This window comes from Parasteatoda tepidariorum, chromosome 8, assembly GCF_043381705.1.
Source record: "Parasteatoda tepidariorum isolate YZ-2023 chromosome 8, CAS_Ptep_4.0, whole genome shotgun sequence".
NCBI lineage: Eukaryota > Metazoa > Arthropoda > Arachnida > Araneae > Theridiidae > Parasteatoda > Parasteatoda tepidariorum.
The window spans coordinates 29,007,141-29,033,082 of NC_092211.1; the positions used below are offsets into that span (position 1 = coordinate 29,007,141).

Here is a 25,942-nt window from a genome sequence, read left to right on the forward strand (position 1 = left end):
TTCATATCTAGCAAATTCACTATTTTGCAGCCCTCGAAATTAATAACTGTAACTGTTTAAAAAACAACACAAAACAGTTTTTTTAAAAATTTTTTATTCTAGTACAATGACTTAAAATTTCCTTTTTTATAAATCTTAAATATCAAAGAATATTTCAGAATTTTTCGCTCGAACTATCCGAAATTTTTTGAAATGAAAGAATTTTTGGCTTGATTTAACGTTATAACAACAATAATGGGTTCTTTTATAGAAAACAAATCGCTGCTTTCTGTGAGTATTCGTAAATTGAATTAATTTTACTGATTATTTTTTGCTGATATTACTTTTGTATCAACTTTTAAAATAAATAAATAAAATGACACTTATTAAAAACTTTTTTTAAATTGCATTAAAAATGTGTATTTCTGTTTATTAGATGCATCTTAAGGATGCTGTGGAGAAAAATAGCTTTGGAGAGTTTGTTAAAAATGCTCGACCGATTACGAATGGAATCAAGTAAGCAAACGCTGATTGTCATTTACAACTTGATTATGTTTATTTCCTTTCTTTAACTTCTGTTTTCAGTGTTTTCATCATAGAAAAAAAACAATGGGGAGAATTTTTCACCTTTTCTCAAAAACAGGATGAGATTTCAAAAAGTTAAGTGAGATTTCTAAAAATTAAAAAACACACAAATAGACTTAAGAAAAAATAATTTCTTTAATTATAATACATTTTTAACATCTTCTATTTTTTAAAGCATTGACTTTTTTTCCTGCATCATCATATGATTTTTGCTGCATCATAGAAGATTTTGCCTTTATAAGGTATTTGTCCATCTTACATTAGTGCATAATAAGTTTGAACGTCTCACATAAAGAAACCTTACCTACGGTAAACAGGTGATTGCAGAGAAATGTGTCCTGGAAGCGGTTCCGTGGTTCGGAGGGTAGTGTTCTATTCTTCAAAAAGGTTCTTAACAATACTGGTAAATAGGGAAGCTAGGTAATGGAGCAGATGTTGAAAATAATGAAAGATCCAGGAAGAAAAGTGAAACTGATTTTATTCTAAATTCGAAGCTTTTTCTAAAATGCGTGAATGTCGCGAATTTTGAAATTGGTTTATAGAATGTGCGAAACTCTCGCGGTAATTCTCACTTTCTCGCGCTGTAGTGAAAACAGTGGTTTTGGTTCGTGATTGCTTTTCAGAGCTACAGAACGCTTACTTTTTTACAAAGTTATAGCAAAATGGAAGAAATTTCAATGCATTCCCACATATCGTGATCTGTTGTGCCAACGACAATCTCTGAAGTACCAAATGGATTTTAAACTTACTAATTAAAAAAAAAAAGGGAGGAAATATGCTGGATCCCTTCTCAGATTTTTTTCCCTGTAATTTCTGGCTAGCCACTGCCTGGAAGTTGCAAAGACTTGGCAATTATTTTGGTGTAGATCACAATGCAAAAATCTTGCCTAAAATCCAAGGCTTTCTGAATTCACCAATTTTAATATTGGCCTTAAAGCTTTTTTTTGCAACATGGCATGTTAAAAATGTCAGAACATAATATTATATATTAGGGATGTAACGAATATTCGACCACTATTTGGTATTCGGCCCTTTTACTAAATATTCGGCCTAGCCGAATAATGAAGTTATTCGGCTGAATATGAATATTATTAGATATTTGGCTGAATAAATTCATAATAATAAAGAAAGATATTTTTTAAAATGTATTTTTAAATATATTTAATCATGAATATTGCAGAGTTACATTTCACTGCATTAATTATTAGAAAATCTTACATTTACTCAATTTAAGTTGTATAATACATAAGTGTATTTAATAATGTTACATAAATAAAAAAGAAAGTTAATACATTTAACAGTAGTAATGAGTTCTTATTTTAAATAAAATAGCATATAAATTACAAGTATAACATAATTGTAACTAAAATATGCTCTTATTAATTATTTAGATTTATAAAGCCATATTGCCATCAAGATATTTAAATTATTAAAAAAAAATTAATCAAGTTGTTAAAATTTTTTTAAATATACAAAGATTAAAAAAGCAATTTTGTTAATATTTATTTCATTTTTAATTTAAAATTTGAAAATTACTTTAATTACAAAATTACAATCAAAAGAGAAATTTTTAAGAGGTAAGTATTCGGTCTAAAATTTGGTAGAATATTTGGTATTCGGCCCCATCACTATTCGTTACATCACTATTATGTATCACCATTTCTTAACTGATATCAATCATGTGTAGTCTTTTAATAGAACGTGTAATGTAAGTTAAAAACTGTTTATTAGATTTTATAGATTATTAGTATGAAAATTTTGGCCAAAATAATCACCAAGTTTTCCCGACTTCTAGGCGTACCCACCAGATATGTGAAAATTAATAAAATCTTATTTTTTCAATACTTATTTTTTTAATGATAAAAATTTATGACAAGGCAAACTTACTACATCTTTTTATTGTAATAATAATTTACTTTTATTTATTTCATAAATGTTGTGTTATTAAGTTTATTATTTTCTGGTTTCTGACAATTTAACATTGTGATAATATTATTTAAAGTATTGTTCATTTGTAACCTGGTGTGTACCAGTGATGGAATGTCATTCTAGTACTTGTTTTTTAATGAGCCCTGTGGCGGAGTTCTTTCGGGCTTTCTGCGACATACCTCTCTAACACTAATATCTTTCAGCAAGATACTTAAAAATAACAAATGTACATGTTACTAATTTGAAGTAAGAGAAGCGTTAACTTCAATAAATAAATAAATCGAATAAAAAAATATTTTTAAAAAAAAAATTAATATGTAATTTTTGTGTAAATTCTAATATATGGGCAATATTCTCTCATTTTGTAGAAAGATAATTCACTATTTAATTCCTTTTTCTCATTTTGTAATTCATCATCACATTAAAAAAAAAAATTTTGAAATCTGTAGAGATTAACGGCAAAAGGGTTTACTAAATGTGTGTTTTCATTTCGAGATTTAGTTGTAATAAATAATATCATATAAGAATATCAGTAGTACTAACTGCATGGAAAAATAGAACGAAAATGTTGACAGAAAAGGAAACCAAGTTTTTTGCTTCATTATTTTTTATTTTTCATTATTCTAAAATAAGAATAGAAAAATCATTAGTATTTTTTTCCACTCCGATGCACGAAAAAGGCATCTTTTGAATATAATTCTGTAGAATAGATAAAATCTTTCAAAAATTTCAGCAGAAAAGAAAAGCAAAATATATTTTACTTCCCAAAGGAAAAATCTTTCTGCTCCATAATGTTCTGCGACAATGTCGCTGTGTCGCCGCGATTCTGACACGGGGTTAATAAGAAAGAAAAATTTGCTTAAATATCAATACTAAAATGCATTGAGTTGTTAATTAAAATCCATTGAGTTGCAATTGTTAAATGTCTTAACAAAAAACTTATTTAGTATTTCTTTTATTAGTATTCAGGGGTCTGTCTAGGTTTTTCTGAGAGGTACCTATTTTGTGAAAATTTAGACATAATTTGTGAAAAATTAAAAATTATATTTAAAAATCAACAAAAAAATATGGTAAAAATATGGATTTATCATTTCTAAAGGGATACAAAAATAAAATTGTAAGAAAAAGTATTTTTACTACCGTTTTTCCTAAAATTGAATTTGTGAAACTACCGTTTTTCCTAAAGTTGAATTTGTGAAGGTACCGCTAAACGGTAGTAAATTTGACCTGGATAGACCCCTGGTATTATATTTTTAAAATTCGATGTACTATACTTTTACCTTATATTGAATATTTTTATGACATTAAAATAGTCTCTATTCAATTAACATTTTGAAATGTTAAATTAGTTAAGTTATTAAGTTTTGTACGTTATTGATGTTTTGCATGTAAATACTATTTTGTTGGTTAAGTACTTTAAGTTTTGTCATTAGTAAGCCCAAAAGTTAGTACCAATATTATTATATGGTTTCAATTATTCATTTTCCAGCCCCACTGATTTGAAAAATTTGATGGAGTTGACTATGCGGGAAGTTCTAATATCTCTTATTGTAAGTACTTTGAATGTAATAACGTTCTTCGCTATTTGTCAGCTAATACTATGTATTTAGTACAATACAATTAAAGTATTACTTTTTTAATTCTCTAATTTTTTGAATATCTAATTGTTAAACATTAAATAGGAGTTTTTTTTGTTGTTGCTTCATCCTCCTAGTAGCATAGCGGAAAGTGACTGCTTTTTTTTTTAAACAGTTGAAACATTATTCAATAACTTATCTAATTTGAATTTACGCAAGTAAGAATATAGACATATTTAGTTTTTAAGACACATAATTATAAAATTTGTAACAGAACATAATTCTTTTTTTATTTTGTTGTCAAATAATTTGCTTTCTTTTCTAATTCTTTTTACTTAAGAATTCAGTTTTACCTTTGAATGTAATGTCAATATCTACCTATGTATGTATTTAGGATCCCTACATAAAATAAGGTTTATGGGTATAGAACGAAATTTTGAATTACATAGGAAATATCATTGAGAACATGTGGTGCTTAAATTCTGCTAAGTGCACTCCAAGACGTTTTGAGATAATCATTTCTTTAAAACATTTATTTTTAACATGTGAAGAATGTGCTTTTATAGTTATTTCAATGCTATCTTTGTAGCATAGAATTTATAAATTTTTTGTTCTAGATAAATTTGCATTACTTTTTTGAATAATTTTGTTAGAATTTGTTGTTGTATGTTGTATTTATTGATTACAATATTTTTCTTTAAAGGAGCGAAAGACAGATATTACTCTTTTAGAACGAATATTCCAGTTTTCGTTTGATGCAGCCTTATTAGGTAAATGCTATGTAGTTTTGTAACAAATTTGTAAAATTATAAATAGCTGCAATGCATTTATTTGTTATAATTATGTTATTTTAATTATATTTATTTTTAACATATTTTACTTTGCATTGTATAAAAAACACATTTTGTAGCATTTCTTAAAGAAATATAAATGTTTTAGATATTGCGTCTGGTAATCTTCCAGTCCTAGTTATTGGTGACTTGTTTGAAGCATCAACTATAGTGGATTGTGAGAAAACATTTTCTTTCATGGAAAATAGAGTTGATACTTTCAAAAAAGTAAGCATTTTTTTTTGTTTTAAACCCTTTTTTTTATTGTTCTGCAGATAATTAATCATTACTTTTATATTTTTAGGAAATATTTTTTAAGGCTTGTAAGAATCATCTTCTACGGTCTTGTAATGGTATGTGATGATTTTATTTTAATAGTGTTGCTTGTAATAAATTATTCAATTTAAGCTTAGGATTGAACTAAGTCATAAATTTTTATTTTTTTTAAATTTTTATTTTTGTGCAGTAACACTGTGCAAAATGATGAGCTAAGTGTAAAAACACTTTATAGCTGTTGTAACTGCCTGAAGATTCAGTGAATTAAGAAATTAAGCTGAGTTTTCTTTCTATTATTTGAATTTTAGAACATTAAAAATTTGTTTCTCATATTATAGATCTAGTACTTGAGCCATAGTTTTCTTAATAATAATATTTTTTCTGAAGTATATTTGTAACAAACTATAGTTTGTCACAATATATGAATGAGGCAGTGATATATAGAGACCAACCGCAGCATAAATTTATTAGGTAAAATTTTTCAAACCCTCTCAGCCACTCCATAAGGGACATTTGTTTCATTAAGATTATCCCACATTTATTGCAGTCTTGCACCAATTACTCTTAACTACCCTCTAAATTAAACATCATTCTAGTACAGTCTTCTTATAGAGTTTTTATTTAATGATAAATTATTTAAAGATTCAATTAAAAGAAAATCTATAATTAAGCTCTAGTTGGAGTGAGATTATTTCTTTAAACTGTTCTAAAAAGTTTAGGCATTTTTTCTGAAATTATTTTGCAATATTGAGAGATTTTTATAATTCCTTGAATTAATGATGCTAATAAATATTTAATAAATAATGTGTTTTGCATATATATTAGCTTTTTTGTTGTAATTCACAAAGTCTGCATCTGAAATTTTTTTTTTGTATCTTTCATATGGTAAAGCAAAAAAAATAGCTTCAATATGAAATTGTTTAAGAAAAAAATCATTTAAGTACATAACTTCTTCTGAACAATGAGTTACAATTAGTTATAAGTAGTTTTTTGTATAATTTGTAGCTCCAATTTGTATGGCATATTTAAATATACGTTATTTTATAACCTTATTTAAAATATAAATTTGATTTTACATCAGTTTAACAATATGTATCAAAAGGTTATCATTTTTTCTAAATGTATCTCATCAACATTTTATTTAGCTTTCTTTCTTATCTATGTTTAATTGTTTTTAGATCTGTTGAAAAGATTATCAAGGTCCCAAAATACTGTGTTCTGTGGTCGAATATTAATGTTTTTAGCTCACATATTTCCACTTTCAGAACGTTCAGGTAATTACAGAATAAGTTTTTAAATTTTGTAGTATATTTCTGTTTTTTTTTAATGTTAATATGTCTTTTGTGTAACCTTTTCTTTAAAATGGACTTAATAAGTTAAAATTAAGTAAATTTTAAACTAAAGAAAATTTTTATTGGAATCGTTTTAATACAAGAATAATTTAATTTAATACAATATAAGTGAATATCAAATGAAATTACTTTTGCATTTTTAAATAGCAGTTTCAAAAAGATAACCCTGCATTTAAAGAACAACCATTTCTAATTTAAAAACTTTTTTTGTGCAAGATGTTTTGTCATTGTAAATCATCGAATAATTAGTGATCAAATTTGAATGCTAAATGCATTTTCCAATCTCTCAAGTTTTTCTCTGAATGAATTCAGAATGGTGTTAATCGAAAATACATAAAACAGTTGGGTTTTTTATGGGCTGCTTACAAAAATAGTTTGTTTGAAAATTTTTAAATGGAAAGGTCATGAATTAAATGGGGAAGTCATGAATTAAATGTTTATTCAACTTATAAGTGTTTTGAGAATTCCATAGATGCTCAAGGTATGAAATGGAATATTACCAGGTTAGATTGATTAGACATTATGTAAACTTTTTTTTTTTTTCAATTCTAAAACATGGTTAGGTTTTGAAGCATTTAATTTTTTTAAAGTTGTCATTACATATCTTTTTTAGTAATTAAAATATAGTTAATTTTGTTCTGAAGTAGAATTGATATAATTTTTAGAAGTTTAAAATATGAAGTTTAGAATTTTGCTATAAACTTAATCCGTCTACTCAGTTTTTATTTTAATGTGAAAAATTATTTTTACCTAATAATAACATGTTATTTAAAAAAGGGAAACACTGATAAATAGTTTGCCAATTTCCATTTAGTATAACTATAGTGTTTCCTATTTTTAAATAGTTGGTATTTTAAAGATAAATGAAAATTTTTACTTTTGCTTTTTTATTTTTAATAATATTTTATTTTTTACTTATGATAAAAAATTTAAAAATTGCATATAATTGCAAACTTAATTTATTTATAGCATTAATTTGAAAAAATTATAAAATTTTTTAAATTTGTTGAGAAATTATTGAGAACTTATTTTGCTTAATACCCTTTAAATACAATAGCTACTATTATCTTTTTTCCACCTGAATGAAATAATTTTAATGTCCACACATTTAATCCATGTTTATTATTTTTTCAACTTTATCTATTTATGGTTTTAAGTCAATTTCAAACTCTAGTTTTTATTTATATTCTTTTTAATTTAATAAGCTTTTCTTTTTGAAATTAATTTTTTATCTTTATTTCCATGATAAACTTCTTTATTTCCGTTTTTATTACCTTCTTCTGGCCCACTTAAACTTTATGATGTTTCAAGTACTAAAGTAAAACTTTATTGAAAAATATTGATTTGATAATTTTAAACAACAGGTTTAAATGTTATAAGTGAATTTAATCTTGAGAACACTACCTCATATGCAACCAGTGATGATGCCTTTAGTGATTTGAATTCAGAAAAAGGGGATAACAATGAAGAAGGGGAAATATCATCTCAAAGGTAATTTCTGAATCTTTTTCTAATTAAATAAATAGCTCTTTTCATTTCTCTAAGTTTTGTTATATTATCTTATAAAGTTCATATTGGTAATGGTCATATTTTACATTCAATAAAAATAAACTCTATTAATCATCAGTACTGCAATATATTTTTACTACTTAATATGTAAATTTACTTAATATGTATGAAAAATTGAATCTGCTAAAGATATTCATTGTTAACTTTTAAAATGAGTGTTCTACATCAATTAAGAAATGTAGTAAGACCTTTACTTATTTTGTAACTTCATTTAATATGTTTACTTTTAAATAAACTTTTGATGTCATATGTTGAGAGTATAATTTAATACAGATGTGAATGAATTTAAGTGATATATATTTCTTTCATAATTAGTTGTGAAGAGTATTTAACGAATATAATTTAAAAATTTTAGTTCTAAACAAAATATGCTGCAACCAAAATATACATGGATAAAGAATTTATAAATTGCATGAGAGACTATGCTGGGCTAAGTTCAAAAATGATATTAAATGATTTATAGATTTTAACAATTTATAATGTACTTATATTATATTATTTACAAAGAAAATAATTGCAGTAGGCTTCAGTAAATCAGTGGTATTTGGTGGAAGGGATTACAATACAGGATAAAGTTCACTTCCTACCCCCCTCTCATGTAATTAAAAACAAATTTTAAGATGAATAATTAATGTAAAAATACTCAATATTTATTAATAAACTACACAAACCTAAAAAATTATATCTAGAAAGAGTTAAAAAGTGCAGACAACTGTTATAGCTTTCCTCTTTTTTCCCCCTCTCCTGCCACCCAAGACGAAGATTTACAAATGGTAGGTTAAATTATTTCCAATTTTTATTGGATCAGTTAGTTGTGAGCTGGCTAGTCGCAAACCTATTGTATTTAATTATGTTTTGAGTATTTAGTTTTTTAATTAAAGAAATGAAAAAAGTTTTTTTAATTGTACTGTGTTAACTATGAATAATAATTTTGATTAAAATGTGCACACAATCTGAATAAAATAAACACTATTTGAACCAAAAAGCTATTATTTATATTTTGTTAAGCTAAAATTTATTCTTTTTTATTTTTTAATCAATAATTTTTAATTTCTTTATATTTACGAAGTTTTACAAATTTATTTAGTTTAAGCATGAGTTTAGTTAAGCATATTGTTTTGTTAATTATATATGTTTTAAAGGAGTTTTCTATATTTTTACTAGTTTTTTTCATACTTTTATTCTAAAATAAGTATAATTTGATAAAATAAATATTATTGTTATGGATTATGATGAATTATAGAATCAGAAGGGATGTAATAATAATAATAAAGACAGTACACAATTATCAAAAATATTTCTTTCTTTTTGACAAGTCTTAATCTTATCAGGCTAATAATTAATCTAGTTTAATAGTCCTTGAAATATTTATAAAATTTGTATTTTTTCAGCAGTCCCATTGTTGCAGATAGAAATTTATATAAGAAATTTTGGTCACTTCAAGATTTTTTCCGAAATCCCAACAGCTGTTACAATAAAATGCAGTGGAGACATTTTGCTAGTGTAAGTATTTAATTTTCATGGAATAAGACTTTTTTTTCCTTGCAAAGTATAAGTTAAAATTTTTATCTAATTAAAAATTATGATGAAAAAAATTTATAAATTTTTATATAGTTGAAACTTTTTCAGCTTTATATAGTTTTTATTTGTTATTAATTTATACCAATTACATCTCATTTCTTTTAAAATAGTTGCTAAGAATATTGTATTAAATTATCACAAATACTTTATTTTAGTGTACTTCTGAAGTCCTGACAGTTTTTGGCAGTTTCAAATCTGACGATGCCAATTCTTCAAAATGGAAACAAGCCAAGTTACCATCTCCCAGTGGGGCTTCTGTCTATTTTGCTAAATACCTAACTAGTCCGAAGGTAAACTTGATTTTAGAATCTTAGGTGATATTTTCTGAGCTTCAATGTTTCCTATTCAAACGTAAATAAGAATGTAGACTATCAAAAGCTGCTGATTAGTTTTATTCTACAAATTGTCATAGTTAAATTTTTCAGTTGCATAAATATTTAATTTACTTTTGAGTCATTTTGTTGTTTAAGCTGTAATAATCAGTGTGTTATGTTAATGTTTAATAAGTTTGTGCCTATTTTTCTACTGAAGGGTTTTATAGTTTCATATTTTTTTGGTAGTTAGTAAGCTTTGTAAAATTTAACAGTACAACAGACTTGTTCAATACTATATTTGTATGATACATACTCTTGCCTAAATAAGATCGTTAGGCAAAGTAGTTGCTAGTAGATAGTTTGTCTAGTAGATTGTTTGTTATGGAAATGCCTGCAATTTTTTTAGATGCATTTTTATGCTTATGATCTTAAAAATCATGTGTTTATTTTATTATTGATATTTTGACCACAAATCAGTCAAAGGTAAATTTGACCAATTTGTAAAGGTAATTTATTAAGAGTATGATTTGGTTAAAAAAAAGTACATTGTTTTATTAAATGACAATAATTCCCCCCACCCCCAGTGTGGCACTTTTCTCATCACTGCACATTTGACATTTATTGTCTGTTTAAAGTGTTAAGTTTTAATTAAATTTTCTGCCATATTTGTTTTTATAACATTTTATATATATGTATCTCACATTATATAGTTCTTTTTGTGTTGAATTGTTACTCCTTTGAAATTCTTTATATTATCAAGTTTTGTTTTATAGCTTTTGGAACTTGAGCTAAGTGACAGCCACTTTCGGCGTTATGTTTTGGTGCAGTTTCTTATTCTGTTTCAATACTTGACATCTCCTGTAAGGTTTAAATTGTAAGTGACATTTTATTTCTTTTACGAAACTTTTTTAAATTATGAAGTACAACATGCTTCAGTTAAAGCATACTTTTTTCAAGCTATACTTTTTCCTTAGGGATTCTTTTGTTTTAACTGAAGATCAACAAAACTGGATCAAAGAAGTTACTAAGCGTATCTATAAAGTAAGGTTTTTAGAAAAATATTTTATCATTGATAATGTCAGCTTAACAAATTTTGATCTTGTTATTTTATTTAAAAGTTTTATGTGTACTGATAATAATTTTCCATAGATTATCTACATATATTTAATATGTTATTGAGCGAAGGTATTCACTGCAAGTGTAACTCACAAGATGATGAAAGAGGTTTTAGCTTGTCCAACAGCCATTATTGCATTATCTCCTACCCTATGCAAATTAGAAAGATGCTGGATGGCACTTCAACTGTTAGTTAAAATTCAAATGCTACCTGAACTAGGAAATGAAAGTACTTAGCTGAGACCTGTATCACTAGAAATCAATTCCCTGCAATTTCTGGATTTTTCAATTTGATATGACAGGAATTGTTTTGGGACCTAATGTATATACTACTACCACATACCCTCCAACTGCTACGGAATTTCCGTAGTTTCAGAAATCTTCTTTTCAGACGGTAGCAAAATTAATGTCTTAATATTTAAGAAAAATTAATTTTAGCGTAACTTGTCCACTATTACTTATAAAAGTGCAGGCCATATGGCTAGATTCTTAAGTTCTGATAAAAGTTTTATGAGAGATCCATTTGCTTTAAAAATTTCTACTTTGGTTCGCTACCACTAGAAAGAATTATTTTCAAAATCCTCATAAGTTGGAGGGTATGCTACCATAACAAGGCTTTTCATTCCTTCCACCATCCGTATAGCATCTTCTGGGATATTAATTAATTCAAGAGCAAGTTACTCATGATATTCAGGAGGATCTGATGTCTTTTTAACACCCAATGCAGATGGCAAATGCGAAATGCAGATGGGAACATTCTCCGAAAAGATTCTCAGATTTATCAATGCGAGATTTCAAATGATGCCACTCAATAGAATTAAAAGTCAAATCATCATTGATTGCTCGGCTATAGGGGTTATTTTCCTGCAGTATTTGATTGTTGCTCCAATGCTTGAGAAATACGAACGTTTGATTACCAGAATTATAATTAAGAAGTTTGTTATAATATTTGAATTTCTCAAACCTAAACAGCTGCTGCTCAGTCTCAAAATGAATAATATTGCCAGGACAGCTGTTTCAAAGACCTGTTTCTGTAAGTTGGCCAATCACACCAACGTTGCTTCCATCCAGATCAGGAGACTTGCGAAAGTTAGTACATGAAAAACAGCCTCAGTTTCACTTACTAAACTCAGAGAACTATGGTGTCAATGTACTATATTACTAGTTCTTCTTTTGACAGATCTAGTCCATACAAGGAAGCGTAAAATGCTGCTTTTTCGGTAGTGTGTGACTGGTATATTTTCTGCCTATCTATCAATTTGAGGAATTTCACTGTCAAAGTCTTGAATCGTGTTACATGCTTGAGGCTGTTCCCTGCTATTGCATTTCACTAGATTTCTCAGTTTAGTGTTTGTGACTTTCAGCAAAATATAATTTCATTTGTTTAACTTAATTCAAGCAAAGCTGCACTTAATGTCAGCATTTATATTTTGAAACTTGGTTTTACTCAAGGAATCAGCAGGTTCGTCTAAAGTGCCTGCAGATTGTTTTCTCTCCTCCAATAAGTTTTGGAGTGGTTGAGATAAAACATTTTTTGATTTTCCAGCCGTTACCTGTAATAATTTTTCTAGTTAACTGATTGATTTTTATTAAAATATTTTTATTAAGTTTCAAATATTTTATTATGCATTCTTTGCTTTTGTTTGATTTTATATGAATACATGGTTGATAATTTGCTTTATCTAAAGTGTGCAATTGCGAGTAAATTTTGTTTTCTTATTATTTACTACATGGTTTGTTTTTGTTTTATTGTAACCTGGTTTATAATTATAGTTTTATTCTAAATGAATTTTTCTGTTTTAATTTAGTACTTTTTATGAAGAGGAGTTTTTAAAAAAAATTGAGATAGGATAGGGGTTAGTTACTTTTTAATTAATCAAATGTGGGAAAGGCTTGTTTTGGCAATAATTATTTCAGACTTGTTCATCTCTCTAGATTTTTTTCATGCAATTTTTTTTATAATATCAAATAATTCATCTTTAATTAAATATTTAATTGCAACAAAACAAAAATGCGACTAATTTTTGCATTTTGATTTCTTTTTATTGCATAACATACCATTTTTAAATTCTTTGTTTTTTAAAAATCTGATTCTTCAGAGTTATAGTAATACAACAATGTTTAACAATATTTAATGAGTAGTCCACTTTAATTTCCTTTTAAAAGGTCTTGGGGGAAATGAAATTATCTTGATGATTGGAGAATACTTTGTAGAGAAAGATGGATTGTTAGGGTTCATTTAATGGCATTGATATTTTTATTGGAGAAAAATTTTTAAACTGGTGCGAGTTCTGATGTATAAATTAAAATGCACAAAAATAGAAAGATTAAATTTTCTTTTCATATATTATGTCATAATATGCCTGCAATTTAGGACATGAAAATTTAAATTTTCAGTTAGTAGCCAGTAGCCAATGAACTATGTAACCACTTTTTCTTAAACCTTAAAGAGTTAGTGATTGATATCAATAATCTTTTTAATTTAATAGCTACTTTTTGCAAACTTTTTTTTGTTTGGATTAAATTATATATATAAAAAGAAATCATATTAGAAATAATCTACAGTTATAAAAAGTTAATTCTACAATAAAAATAATATAAATATGTGAAAAATTTAGTTAAAAGTACTTATTTGAACTTTATTTAAAAATATTTGGGGCGAGAAAATACAAAAAATTGAATGGAAAAATAAACAAGTATAAAATAAATTTAATGTATGCATTACAACTTTGTATGTGAATTGTTAAAGTTGTAAATTGTTGATTCTCCTTCCACATAAATCATTCTATCACAAAATGATGGATTCTGAAGGATCAAAATTTTGAATGAAGATATTGGACATTTTAATGAAAATTCTGTTTTCCGAAGTCTTTCTCATTGACATACTCTTATCATCAAACAATTAAAAAAAACTGATGGGAAAAGTGTTTATTTAATTTAAGTTGTCAATTTTTTTTATTGACTCGTCACATGGCAAATGTTTTTTTTTTTTTCATGTCTACATGCTTATAACTTTGTATAATGATGTAATTTTATTTGATTTTTGTTTGACTTAAATTATTTTATTGGATTATTAAAAGTAATGGACATAAATGTTTCTTTAAAATGCTGATTTTGGAATTTTTCTTTTTTATAGTTATTGGAGGAAACACCACCAAATGGTGAAAGATTTGCTCAAGATACAGAAGTAATTGCTATTTCCAGTAGTTTTATCATAATTTTTCTGTTTCATTTGTTCATTGCATTTATCATCTTTTTTTATCGATATGATCAGTTATTTTAATTTTGTTTTTAAAATCATTTATATTATTATTTGCTTGTTTGTGTTCCTTTTTATCCCTCATCTGATCATAATTATCATTTATTTCACAAGATGATTTATTTATATTAAGTAAATTTTCAAGTATTCAGCTGAAAAAGACTATATAAATACATATATCTGTTTAAAAAGTTAAATTCATTGTTTTGAAAAAAAAAAATTCATTTATAATGTTTTTTGCTTGTGCTTCTTTTTATTTTCATCTGATTAAAATTATCATTTAACTAGATGATTTATGCAATTAATTTTCAAGTATTCAGCTAAGAAAGTCTATCTATCTACCTATATATATATATGTTTTAAAAAATGTTTTAATTCTGAATAAAAAAAAATTCTTATTAAAATACATTTTTTTAAAAGAGAATTCTTCAGCGAGAAGAATATTGGAATGCTTGGAAAAATGAAGGATGCCCAGATTTTAAGCATGTGACAGAGAAAACACAACTGGATAACAGGTATTGATTCAAAAGTATATATTTATTATATATATTTTTTTTACAATTATGTTATCAGATAACTATTGCGAGGTGTATATATTTTTACAAATGAATCACAAAAATTAATCTATTTATTTTAATTAAATCATGACTATTTGCGTTTTTTTCCCCCTCCATATACTTTTAAACAAATAGTGGAAAGTTATCAACATATTCTTATTAAGATTATTTGCATTTCTTGCTTTAAGCTTGATTTCTATGTGTGTTTTGGAGATTTTTTTTAAGGATTCATTTAGGATAATTTTGTTTGTAATTATATTATATACATTACTTATTTTATATTATACAAAGATGAATTTTACAGTTAGTAGATTTTGTATGTTTTACGGGTGCAAAACTTGTGTCAGATAATGAAGTGATTATAGAATGATGAAGTGAAAATAGTTATCAAGAACATATTTATAAAATTTAGTTTAATGTTTGTTTTGAACAGGGTAACTATTTGTGGGATGTACCAAGAAGGAACAGTGATGTTTGATTTGTTTTTTTAATCTTAAAAGTTTAATAGGTGGCTAAAATTATTGGAGACTCTTCAGGTGGGCGGTGTTCTATCAGAGTGAAGTTATTTTAAGCAGATTCAGGGGTCCGTCCTGGCCGAATTTACTACCGTTTAGCGGTACCTTCACAAATTCAATTTTAGGTAAAACGGTAGTGTCACAAATTCAACTTTAGGAAAAACGGTAGTTTCACAAAATACTTTTTCTTAAAATTTTATTTTTGTATCCCTTAAGAAACGATAAATCTATANAATCATATTAGAAATAATATAAATATGTGAAAAGTTTAGTTCAAAGTACTGACTTTAACTTTATTTAAAAAAATACAAAAAAATTAGGTGGAAAAAAGATAAGTATAATAAAATAAATTTAATTTATACATTATAATTTTGTATATGAATTGAAGTTGTAAATTGTTAATTCTCCTTCCACGTGAATCTATCTATCACAAATTGATGAATTCTGAAGGATCAAAATTTTGAATAAAGATATTGGACATTTTAATTAAAATTCTGTTTTCCGGAGTCTTTCTCATCGACATACTTTTATCATCAAACAATTTAAAAAAGCTGATGGGAAAAGTGGCCGGTTGTTTATTTAATTTAAGTCACTTTTTTTTATTAACTCGCCACATGGCAAATGGTTATTTTCATGTCTACATGCAATGCATAACTTTGTATAATAATGCAATTTTATTTTATTTTTGTTTGACTTAAATTATTTTATTGGATTATTAAAAGTTAAATAGATGCATAAATGTTTCTTTAAAATGCTGATTTTGGAATTGTTCTTTTTTATAGTTATTGGAAGAAACACCACCAAATGGTGAAAGATTTGCTCAAGATACAGAAGTAATTGCTATTTCCTGTAGTTTTATTAATTTTATCATAATTTTTCTCTAATTTATTTGTTCATTGCATTTATCATATTTTATCGATATGATCAGTTATTTTAATTTTGTTTTTAAAATCATTTATATTATTATTTGCTTGTTTGTGTTCCTTTTTATCCTTCATCTGATCATAATTATCATTTATTTCACAAGATGATTTATTTATATTAAATTAATTTTCAAGTATTCAGCTGATAAAAACTATATAAATACATATATTTGTTTAAAAAGTTAAATTGATTGTTTTGAAGAAGAAAAAAAATTCATTTATAATGTTTTTTGCTTGTTTCTTTTTATTTCCATCGAATAGAAATTATTATTTAACTAGATGATTTATGCAATTAATTTTCAAGTATTTGGCTAAAAAAGTCTATATATATATATATATATATATATATTTGTTTTAAAAAGTGTTTTAATTCTGAATACAATAATTCTGAATAAAAAGCATTCTTATTAAAATACATTTTTTTAAAGAGAATTCTTCAGAGAGAAGAATATTGGAATGCTTGGAAAAATGAAGGATGTCCAGATTTTAAGCATGTGACAGAGAAAACACAACTGGATAACAGGTATTGATTCAAAAGTATATTTTTATTATATTTTTTTTACAATTATGTTATCAGATAACTATTGAGAGGTGTATATATTTTTACAAATGAATCACATATTTTAATTAAGTCATGACTATTTGCGTTTTTTTTCTCCAGATATTTTTAAACAAGTAGTGGAAAGTTATCAACATATTCAAGATTGTTTGCATTTCTTGCTTTAAGCTTGATTTCTATGTGTTTTTTGGAGATTTTTTTTACTTATACTTTTTATTCATTTAGGATTATTTTGTTTGTAATTATATATTATATTATTGCTTATTTTATATTATACAAGTATATTTTATATATATTTTTGCAGTTAGTAGATTTTGTATATTTTACGGATGCAAAACTTGTGTCAAATAATGGAGTGATTATAGAATGATGAAGTGAAAATAGTTATCAAGATCATATTATTAAAATTTAGTTTAATATTTGTTTTGAACCGGGTAACTATTTGTGGGATGTAACAAGAAGGAACAGTGATATTTAATTTTTTTTTTAAATCTTAGAAGTTTAATATGTGGCTAAAATTATTTGCGACTCTTCAGGTGGTCGGTGTTCTATTAGAGTGAAGTTATTTTAAGTAGATTGTTTTGTTCCGAAATTACTTTACTAAGCAATTGAATTATACTTGCTTGCATAAATTTTTTCAACAGTTTAATCTCAATATGCAAATTAGGTTAATTAATGCACTATTTTAAAAAAGATCTATTTAAGTATTTTGTCCTGTCAGTTGTCAAATACTAAAAACAAAAAGTTGAACAAATGAAGTAATAAAACTGCTTACATTTTTGTGTAAAGTGCTGTAAATTTATGAATACATTTACCACATTGGCTGTGATACCAAAAATAACTTTTACTTATTCCGTTTGACATGCAATTGCAACACGCATTAACAGAAAAATTCTGTTGCTGGCAAATATGTGTTACTAGATTATATGTTTTTTTATAGACTTATTTGTTGATAAACTTATGTTTTTTTATTTATTGAATATGGGTGTCTTTGGGTTAGGCAGTTGTTTTGGTATATATTCCTCTCAATAATTAGAAATCTCTAAAAATCCTTTTCAATAATTCAGACAAATTTAGAGAATTTTTATAAATTATCATTAATTTAAATTCAGCAAATTAAATAAGTTAAACAATGAAAATAATTAACCTTTTTGCAGATGTTTAGGATATTGACAGATTTTTATTCTATTCTGTGTGAAATGTTGAAAATTGTAGTAAATTTGATGAGAACTGCATTAACTTCAATATAAAATTTTTATATACTTATCAGTCATGTAACTGGAATTTCCCTATAAAATCCTATGATGTATTTAATTTGACTTAAGTTGTGACGCAAAAAGGCAAATTGTTTTCACTCTGAACTTTGATAGATTATTTTTTTTCTCTAAATCATTCAAATGTCATCTTTTAGGTTTAGTAAACGTCTAGCTGAAGATTTACAGTCATATCCTATTAAGAAGGCAAAGTGAGTTTTGTTCATATTACTTTTTTTATTGTAAGAAAATAAAATTTTTTTAAAAATGGTTTGCCTATTCTCAATTTTACAAACATATCACGATAAAATGTAAGAGAAATATTTTTGGGTTTTATTTTATGCATCCTACCATATTATTTTTCTTTAAAATACATTTTTAAAGTTATTTGTCTCTTGGTGTGTTTGTGTGGTTTTTTGACCTTTTTATTAAATCCATAAACTTTTCTGTAACTAGAATAGTGTGCTTTTACTTTTTTTATAACTGAAAATATCTTTTCTGTATTGAATAATGTAGTTTTTTGCATGATAAAAATATATGAAACAAATCAAGTTTTTATTTTATGGTAAAAATGAATTTATTTAGTATTTTAATATTTTGTCTTCGACTTAAAAATAATTACTTTCAAAAAATATTTACTATCTTAAGTGTTGTTTGCTCACAGATTCTATGAAATGTTAAGTTTGTTAGAAACTTATTTATTATTTTCTTCACTCTTAAATGTATTATTTTGAAATGCTGTTAGCCAGGATTCTGTGTAACATGTGGTAGATTATTTTAAAGCATCCGTTTTCAGAACTTTAAGTCAACAAATATAACATAAAAATAATTGACTACCTAACCGTGTATAGATAATTTTTTTTCTTCATTTCCAGTTCTGATTTACCGAAGTTGTGGTGTAATAATACAAACAATTGGGATGCTTGCAAATCTGCTAAAAGGTAATCCTTTTATTTTTTAAAAAATCCTATTTTAATCAAAGTTAAATTATTTGTCCGCTTTTGAATGGAATATATATAATTAAAAAACTAAATAAAGGGAAATAATAGAGAAAACAAAAAGAGAGATTATTAAACTCAGTTGTAATTGTTTTAAAAATTTGTTGGAATTTGAACAAGTGTGAATTATTGAAGTTTGATATAGTGTACATAGTATGGATCTGTAATAAATTCTTTGCTTGTTATGCTGTTTTAAGTATAAAATGAAACAATATTTGAAACATATATAGCTACCAAGTTAGCATTAAGGAGTCAGAGAAAACTCTAACTAAAGAATGTCACATTTTATGTTTAATTTATGAATTATAAAATTCTATACAAAATATTTGAGTAAAGAAAGTATCAGGGGCATTAAAAGGGACGTCTTATGATATCCCTTTGACATAGAATATATTTAGCATTTCAATAATTTATAATTATGAAATACAGCATGAAACGCTAGTGTTCTTTTCTGTGTTAAAGGAAATTACATGGTATCTGAATCTTATTGATATTTGAAAATTTATACTTATAATTTTTAATTTATGACTTTAAAATTTGTAAGTATGAAGATTGTCATACAGTTTTGCCACCACTAAGATAAGATATTTTCTCACATGTGCTGAAAAAATTTTATTCTTGGAATTAAATGTTTTAAGAACTGTATATTGTATAATTATATTTATTGACTGATTATTTTAGATGTTTAGTTTGTGAGATATTTTTACGTTTATAGTTTTTGTNGATTATTTTAGATGTTTAGTTTGTGAGATATTTTTACGTTTATAGTGTCAATTTACTGTTTTTTTAGAAACTTTGTTCCCTCTTTGGAGTCATTCTTTCATTTATCTAGTGGAAAAGCTGACACCTCATCTTTTAAAAAGTAAAATTTTAACCTTTTTATTATTATGTTAATAAAAATGTTCATGATATATTTTTCATTATTAAACAATGTGGTCAAGCTGTGTATGGATATATTTTTTTAATATATAAAAAATATTGTTAGAAGAAAAATCTGCTCACAAAGTGTTAACTATTCTGTGAACTTCCTATAAAATGCACAGTAGACTTTCTAATTAAAAGATATATATATATACAGTAGGGAACCGATTATCCGGAACGATCGGGACCATCGCTATTCCGGATAACTGATTTTTCCGGTTTTCTGAATCGCTGCAAAAACCCGTTTTTTTTTATTGTTAAACCCAACTAAAAAAATTTCTTTTTGAAATAATCTTAAAAAGAAGAAAAAACAATAAAGTAATACACTAATAATTATTTCCAAAATGATGGTAAGGTAAACATCTTTCAAAAAAGAAAGAAAAATCCTAAAATCTCATGAGGAAAAAAAAAATTCTTTAAAAAAATGGCGGGAAAATTTATTGAATTTCATTCCGCAGGTTCAGAAGGCGTAGTCAGAAAGTAAAAAAGAGGAAATCCAAGAATGAAAGAATATATATATATATATATACACACAAAAATCAGACATAAAAAGTGCGATTTTTAAACTTGTATACCATGTGATTATAAATCCCGATGATTAATTTTAAAATTGTATGAATATGAATCCCGATATGAGGCTTTTAAATCACGTGAATATTAAACTCTATATCGAATTTTAAAAAATGCGAAAATACAAATCATGATGCGTTATTTTTAGATCACGTAAATACGAATCACGATGTATAATTTTTAAATTGCGTGAATACAAATCACAATGTTTAATTTTTAAAGCACGTATCATTATGAAAATCGATATTTGATATATCAACTGCAAAAACGAATCATTACATTGGATTTTAAGCTCGCGTGAATACGAATACAAATTAAAAGACGATATAAAATATACGAATATAAAAATAGAAGATATAAAAGATACGAATATAAAAATAGAAGATATAAAAATACGAATTAAAATAGCGTAAATACGAAGCGTGATATTGGATTTTTAAATCTCGTGAATAAGAATCGCAATGTACGATATTGAAATCGCCTGTATAAGAATCGCAACGTTCAACTATTAAATCATGTAAATACGAAAATCGATGTTTGATAATAAAATCGCGATTTTAAAAATGTATAAATCCAAAAAGCGACATTGGATTTTTAAATCTCGTAAATAAGAATCATATGTACGATGTTTATATAGAGTAAATAAGAATCGCAATGCACAACTTTTAAATCACGTAAATACGAAAATCGATGATTGATATTAAAATCGCATGAATAAGAATCGAGATATTTGCAGAGTCTGGACTTGGGATTTCTAAAAGGCTTGTTTGTATTGTTTTTGTTTAAACATAATAAATAAAAATTTGCAAGATTAATTGAATGAGCAAATAAATATTTTCACCGCAAATCCACGTCTATTTGTTTTTTTCTTTTCCCGTTTGCTTTCACGCCAGACAACAGGGTAACGACGTCTGAATTGCGAAAATACGAGCTATCCGGCGACGAATAAAAATGCGGAAGATCTTATTTTCTGTGTGTAAAAGCAGAGAAAATAGCTAAAATAAGTAAAAATACGTAGTTTGAATTTTCTGTTTATCATTGAAAATAAATATAATTATTTTATTTCAAAGACTGAATTTTTTTAAAAAAAAAACGAAACTTTTAGAGAATCGGAGTTTTTGATAAAAAGGCTGAAATTCGAGAGGCAAAAGCGAAAAATCTCATCCCTGTATAAGGGTCAACCAGTTTTATCCCAAGGAAATGATTTTTAGAGAAACTTTAGAGGGAGGAATGAGGACTTCAATACTTTCGCTCCGCGGAAAATTAAATTCCTCATAAAATATTTTAACTTGTTAAAAAAAAATTTTTCGCGGAAATTAGCGGGAAAAATCTGAAGAAAAGCGGAAATCCGCGAATCCGAGAAAGAATCACATCCCTGATTCCGGTTTTTTGGTTTTCCGGATAACGGGTTCTGTACTGTATATATAAAAAAAGAAATCAACAAGCTTATTATTTGTTATTTCACACATTAAAATATATCTAGGCTTAACATCTGTGAATCTGAGTAATTTCAGAAATAAGTATTTACTTTTACATTTTTGTAGTTTTTTGTTTTCGAAAATTTTAGTTATCTTTTAGATATTCAATGTCATCCATTATTTTAAGTCATTATTTTTATACATAATACATTTTGCTTAAAACCAATCAGTAAATTTAATATTTTCTTCCTTACTACATTGATAGAATTATTGGTAAAAGAGTTTAAAGATTAATTAGAACATGACTCTAATAAGTTGGTGTTCCTCACTAAAAAAATTAATTTTTGATGTTTTAGAGATATTCATGACAGCAGATACACTTGGAAAGCTTTGCGTCTTTTATGCATGAAATCCCCTCATATTTTTACTGCAAATCTCCAGCAAACAAAAGGTGCTTCTGACTACCTGGAATCAGTAATTCAGAAAGTGATAAAAGAAAAACCTCAAAGTGTAAGCTGATTCTTATGACTTATTTAGAATTGAAATAAATATTAATTTGTCATATGCTCTTTATTTTCTCTTTTGAATTTTAAAATAACAGCTTATGTGCTAATAAGTAACAAGAATTGAATTTAAAAACTATGATCAAATAGTTCTATGATAATTGAAGTATTAAAATTATTAGACAATAAAAACATTCATCATCTTATCCAGATATTCTAAAATGTGTTGTTACATAGAAACTGTAAATTTTTTTTTCATTGGTTGTCTTTTAGTGAAAAATATTAGAATTCAAACTTTCGCAGTTCACAAGACATAGGATACACTATAGAATACTTTATTGATTTTAAACTTTCTTTTTCGTTAAAAAAAGAATGTATTTATAAAAAATATGTCCTCAAATAAGTTATATTTTCAATGATTGAAAAAATAATAACAAGCCTTATATTATTATTTTCAGCAACAGGATGTTATGACAGTTGACACTGCGGTGGCTGAAGATTCAATTGAGGATGGCAACGAAGAATTTTTTCAAACAGATGAAGAACCAAAAGAAGAAGGTATTTAAGTAATAATTTAAAAGGGATGAGATGTTTAAGTAAATGTTTTGTAATATCTTTAATAATCTCTATTTTATATTTTTTTTAAGCAATACGAGTAAGTTTTTTTTACTGTTATCTTTATAGAGTTTAAAAACTATGCACAATATAGAAAATTTTATTTGCAATTGAGATTATTTTGAATGCAAGAGAATCCTATGTGGTATCGTAGGGTTACCATTACCCTAAAGTCCTTCAGTGATTTTTTCTCATTTAATACCAGTTTAATTGCATCATATTTAGTTTCAAAAAAAGAAAGGAGAAACTAAACAAAATGGATTAAGTAATAATCTGTTTTTTTTTGTAAATAGGGGTTTCTTTCACATGGGATAGAAGAAACCTACTTCTTTCAGGATGTTTTTTTTCCACTGTGGGAGGATTTTCCACATTTATAACACTAATAATTTTTTTAGAATACATGTTGTGGTTTGTGTTTTGCTCACTAGTTAGTTCTGGCTTTTATGCCAATAACTAAATATTACTTTTGTTGCTAATTATTTTCTAGTCACCCAAAAGGAAAGATATATAATTTAAATATGGAAACTTCAAGCAAATTGTTCTTTGCAAAGTATATTCAACATTAACACTTAAATTAGAATCAATTTCTGTCTTAGAATAAGTGTTTAATGCAAAACCTATTATTTCATAATTTTTTATATGTTTATTTTGAAATAGTGTTTTTTTTTCTTCACTATCTTACTTGAATAATAACTGAATAAAATATTGACTTAGTCAAAATGTAGAGTGAACAATGTTTGCGATATTTTAAAATAAACCGTATATAACTATTTAGGCTAATGCAATTAAATTTCTAGAGTTTACAGTTATTTTGATTTTTCTTGATGGAAAGTATTTTATCCTTATTTGTCCTAATTTGAGTTTCCAACCTTGATATTCCTGATTTTTGTGCATGTTCAAAATGTTCCATTTTCTACCAAAACAAATTTCAAAATAATAGATTTGAAGCATTGAAAGTTTCAGATTTATGATTCAACATCTTTTTATTTTAATTAATAATGTTAGTAAAAACGGCAAAAGTTGATAGCTCAAATTAAGAAATCCTGCACTAATTATATACATGGTTTAGACGCATAACACTGCCTTACCTGCAAAATTCATTATTTCAAACTTTTTGGGAAATCAGTCTTTTTATGGAGAAAAAAAAAACTTTAATTAGAAATTTTACATTATGTTCTTAATTTTTTTTGGTGAGGAATTCAAGGATCGTATGTTTATACATTATTCACAGCAGTAACAAATTTTATTGGATGGTGTTTTGTTGTTTTATAATTATTGATTTGTTCCTTTCATTTGATTTTAAAACTGATTTATTCGAATCAACACTACAGTAATCATATGTTCTTTTAATTGTGAATTACAAGATCATCCACTTAATTACTTTGTACAAAAATGTTTAAAATTTAAGGTAATTGAAACCATACTTGATTACACATTTTAATTAAGTATTAGTTCAAATTAATTCTATATTTTTTTAATGCTACAGTATAAAAGTTTTATATATATATTTATTTCAAACAAACTATTATGAATTGTTCAGTGCTATATGATTAAAATAGTGTTTAAGACCGTTAAAACCTTCTGTTATAAGTATAATGAAAACAAATTTTATCACAAAAGAATAATAGAATATATTAATTTCAATTTCAGAATGAGTAGTGGAAAGTATACTTTTTTTAGTTTGCTGTTTTCCTATTTTAACAGTTGTTTGATATGTATCCCATTCCCGAATTCATTTAAAAATGTTGTTCTAATTTCTATGGGGCTTGCATTTCTTGTCCTTTTAATTACTAGGATTTGAAAATGGCACCATCAATTAGTTCACAAGCTGTTTATAATTTGTATGCTGTAATTTTTATGTACTATATATACAAATATATATACTGTCTTTTGATATTATATATTAAAATGCCTTTATATATTAATTTTTCAGAAAAACCCAAGAAAGAAAAGGTGTTAACCAAAGCATTAATAGAAGCTATAAGTGGAAAACTGCAAGATGTTTGGCAAATCTTAGCCATTCATTTAGGGTTTAAAGAAGATGAAATAGAATATTTTGCAAGTGAGAAACCTACAAATAAAGCTCAAACCGAAAATATGTTGACTATATGGATGGAGCAATATGGGAGCTTATTTGCTTTTGTAAAAGCTCTTAAAGGTGCCGGTTGTTTAAATACAGTGCAGCATTTATTACCTTCATTAGATTAGAGGTGCTGTGAACATATACCTTCTTTATAAATAAAATAATTGTAACTTTTTTTGTATATTATTTCTGTTTGTAACTTTATTTTTGTTGTTCTGAATCTTTTTTTAATAAAATCATGTGAGTATGATAAATGTAATGCTGACATTTCGGAATACAAAACATTAAATTAAGAGCATTGCAGATATTTTGTATTTGGACAAAACCTGGGTCTTTTATGATTTAAACACAAAATCTAAAATAACTATAAATAAGAGTACAACAATAAATCAGGTATAAGCCCATTATCGTTTTTAAAAATCATTTAAAAAAAGGACAACAATTACTTAAATTTTTACGAGCCAGCTAGTATTTTAAATTATAAATGAAGAAAAATTAAACAACTATAATTTTTTAATACTATTTTAAAAATTCAATATGATGACATTTCCAATATCGCAAATATAGCTACAATGTAAGACCTACAAAATATAAACAAACTGGGTGAAAAATTTCAAAATTTGGAAGAACAGGAATATGCACGAGTGATCATTCTGTTAT

General features: G+C 25.7%; 1 protein-coding gene across 7 annotated transcripts; it reads left to right on the forward strand.

Moving 5' to 3' along the window:
* Positions 1-48: 48 nt before the first annotated feature.
* On the forward strand, positions 49-25,468 carry LOC107454495 (THO complex 1-like protein Hpr1). 7 transcript variants are annotated; one of them, XM_043041474.2, is made up of 20 exons: positions 49-270; positions 416-495; positions 3,983-4,043; positions 4,774-4,840; positions 5,010-5,128; positions 5,205-5,253; positions 6,355-6,450; positions 7,893-8,019; positions 9,489-9,600; positions 9,834-9,968; positions 10,766-10,866; positions 10,967-11,033; positions 16,222-16,272; positions 16,791-16,885; positions 18,333-18,386; positions 19,050-19,115; positions 19,963-20,034; positions 22,438-22,591; positions 23,043-23,142; positions 25,133-25,468. In XM_043041474.2, exons 1-20 carry the CDS (start codon positions 235-237, stop codon positions 25,405-25,407), a joined length of 1,917 nt encoding a protein of 638 aa, XP_042897408.1. In that variant the 5' UTR covers positions 49-234; the 3' UTR covers positions 25,408-25,468. The 7 variants fall into 7 exon arrangements, with proteins under 7 accessions (XP_042897408.1, XP_071040658.1, XP_042897409.1 ...); XM_071184557.1 differs by lacking the exons at positions 16,222-16,272; positions 16,791-16,885 and adding exons at positions 14,245-14,295; positions 14,788-14,882 and having other exon boundaries at positions 51-270; positions 23,043-23,150; XM_043041475.2 differs by lacking the exons at positions 16,222-16,272; positions 16,791-16,885 and adding exons at positions 14,245-14,295; positions 14,788-14,882 and having other exon boundaries at positions 51-270.
* The last annotated feature ends 474 nt before the right edge of the window (positions 25,469-25,942 follow it).

What these genes read in the sequence shown, in the direction of transcription:
- LOC107454495 (XM_043041474.2), top strand. Translation starts at nt 235, where the DNA reads ATGGGTTCTTTTATAGAAAACAAATCGCTGCTTTCT. An exon ending in GAGTTGATACTTTCAAAAAA is followed by an intron (nt 5,129 to 5,204) that starts GTAAGCATTTTT and finishes TTATATTTTTAG; the next exon opens with GAAATATTTTTTAAGGCTTG. An exon ending in AAAACACAACTGGATAACAG is followed by an intron (nt 16,886 to 18,332) that starts GTATTGATTCAA and finishes GTCATCTTTTAG; the next exon opens with GTTTAGTAAACGTCTAGCTG.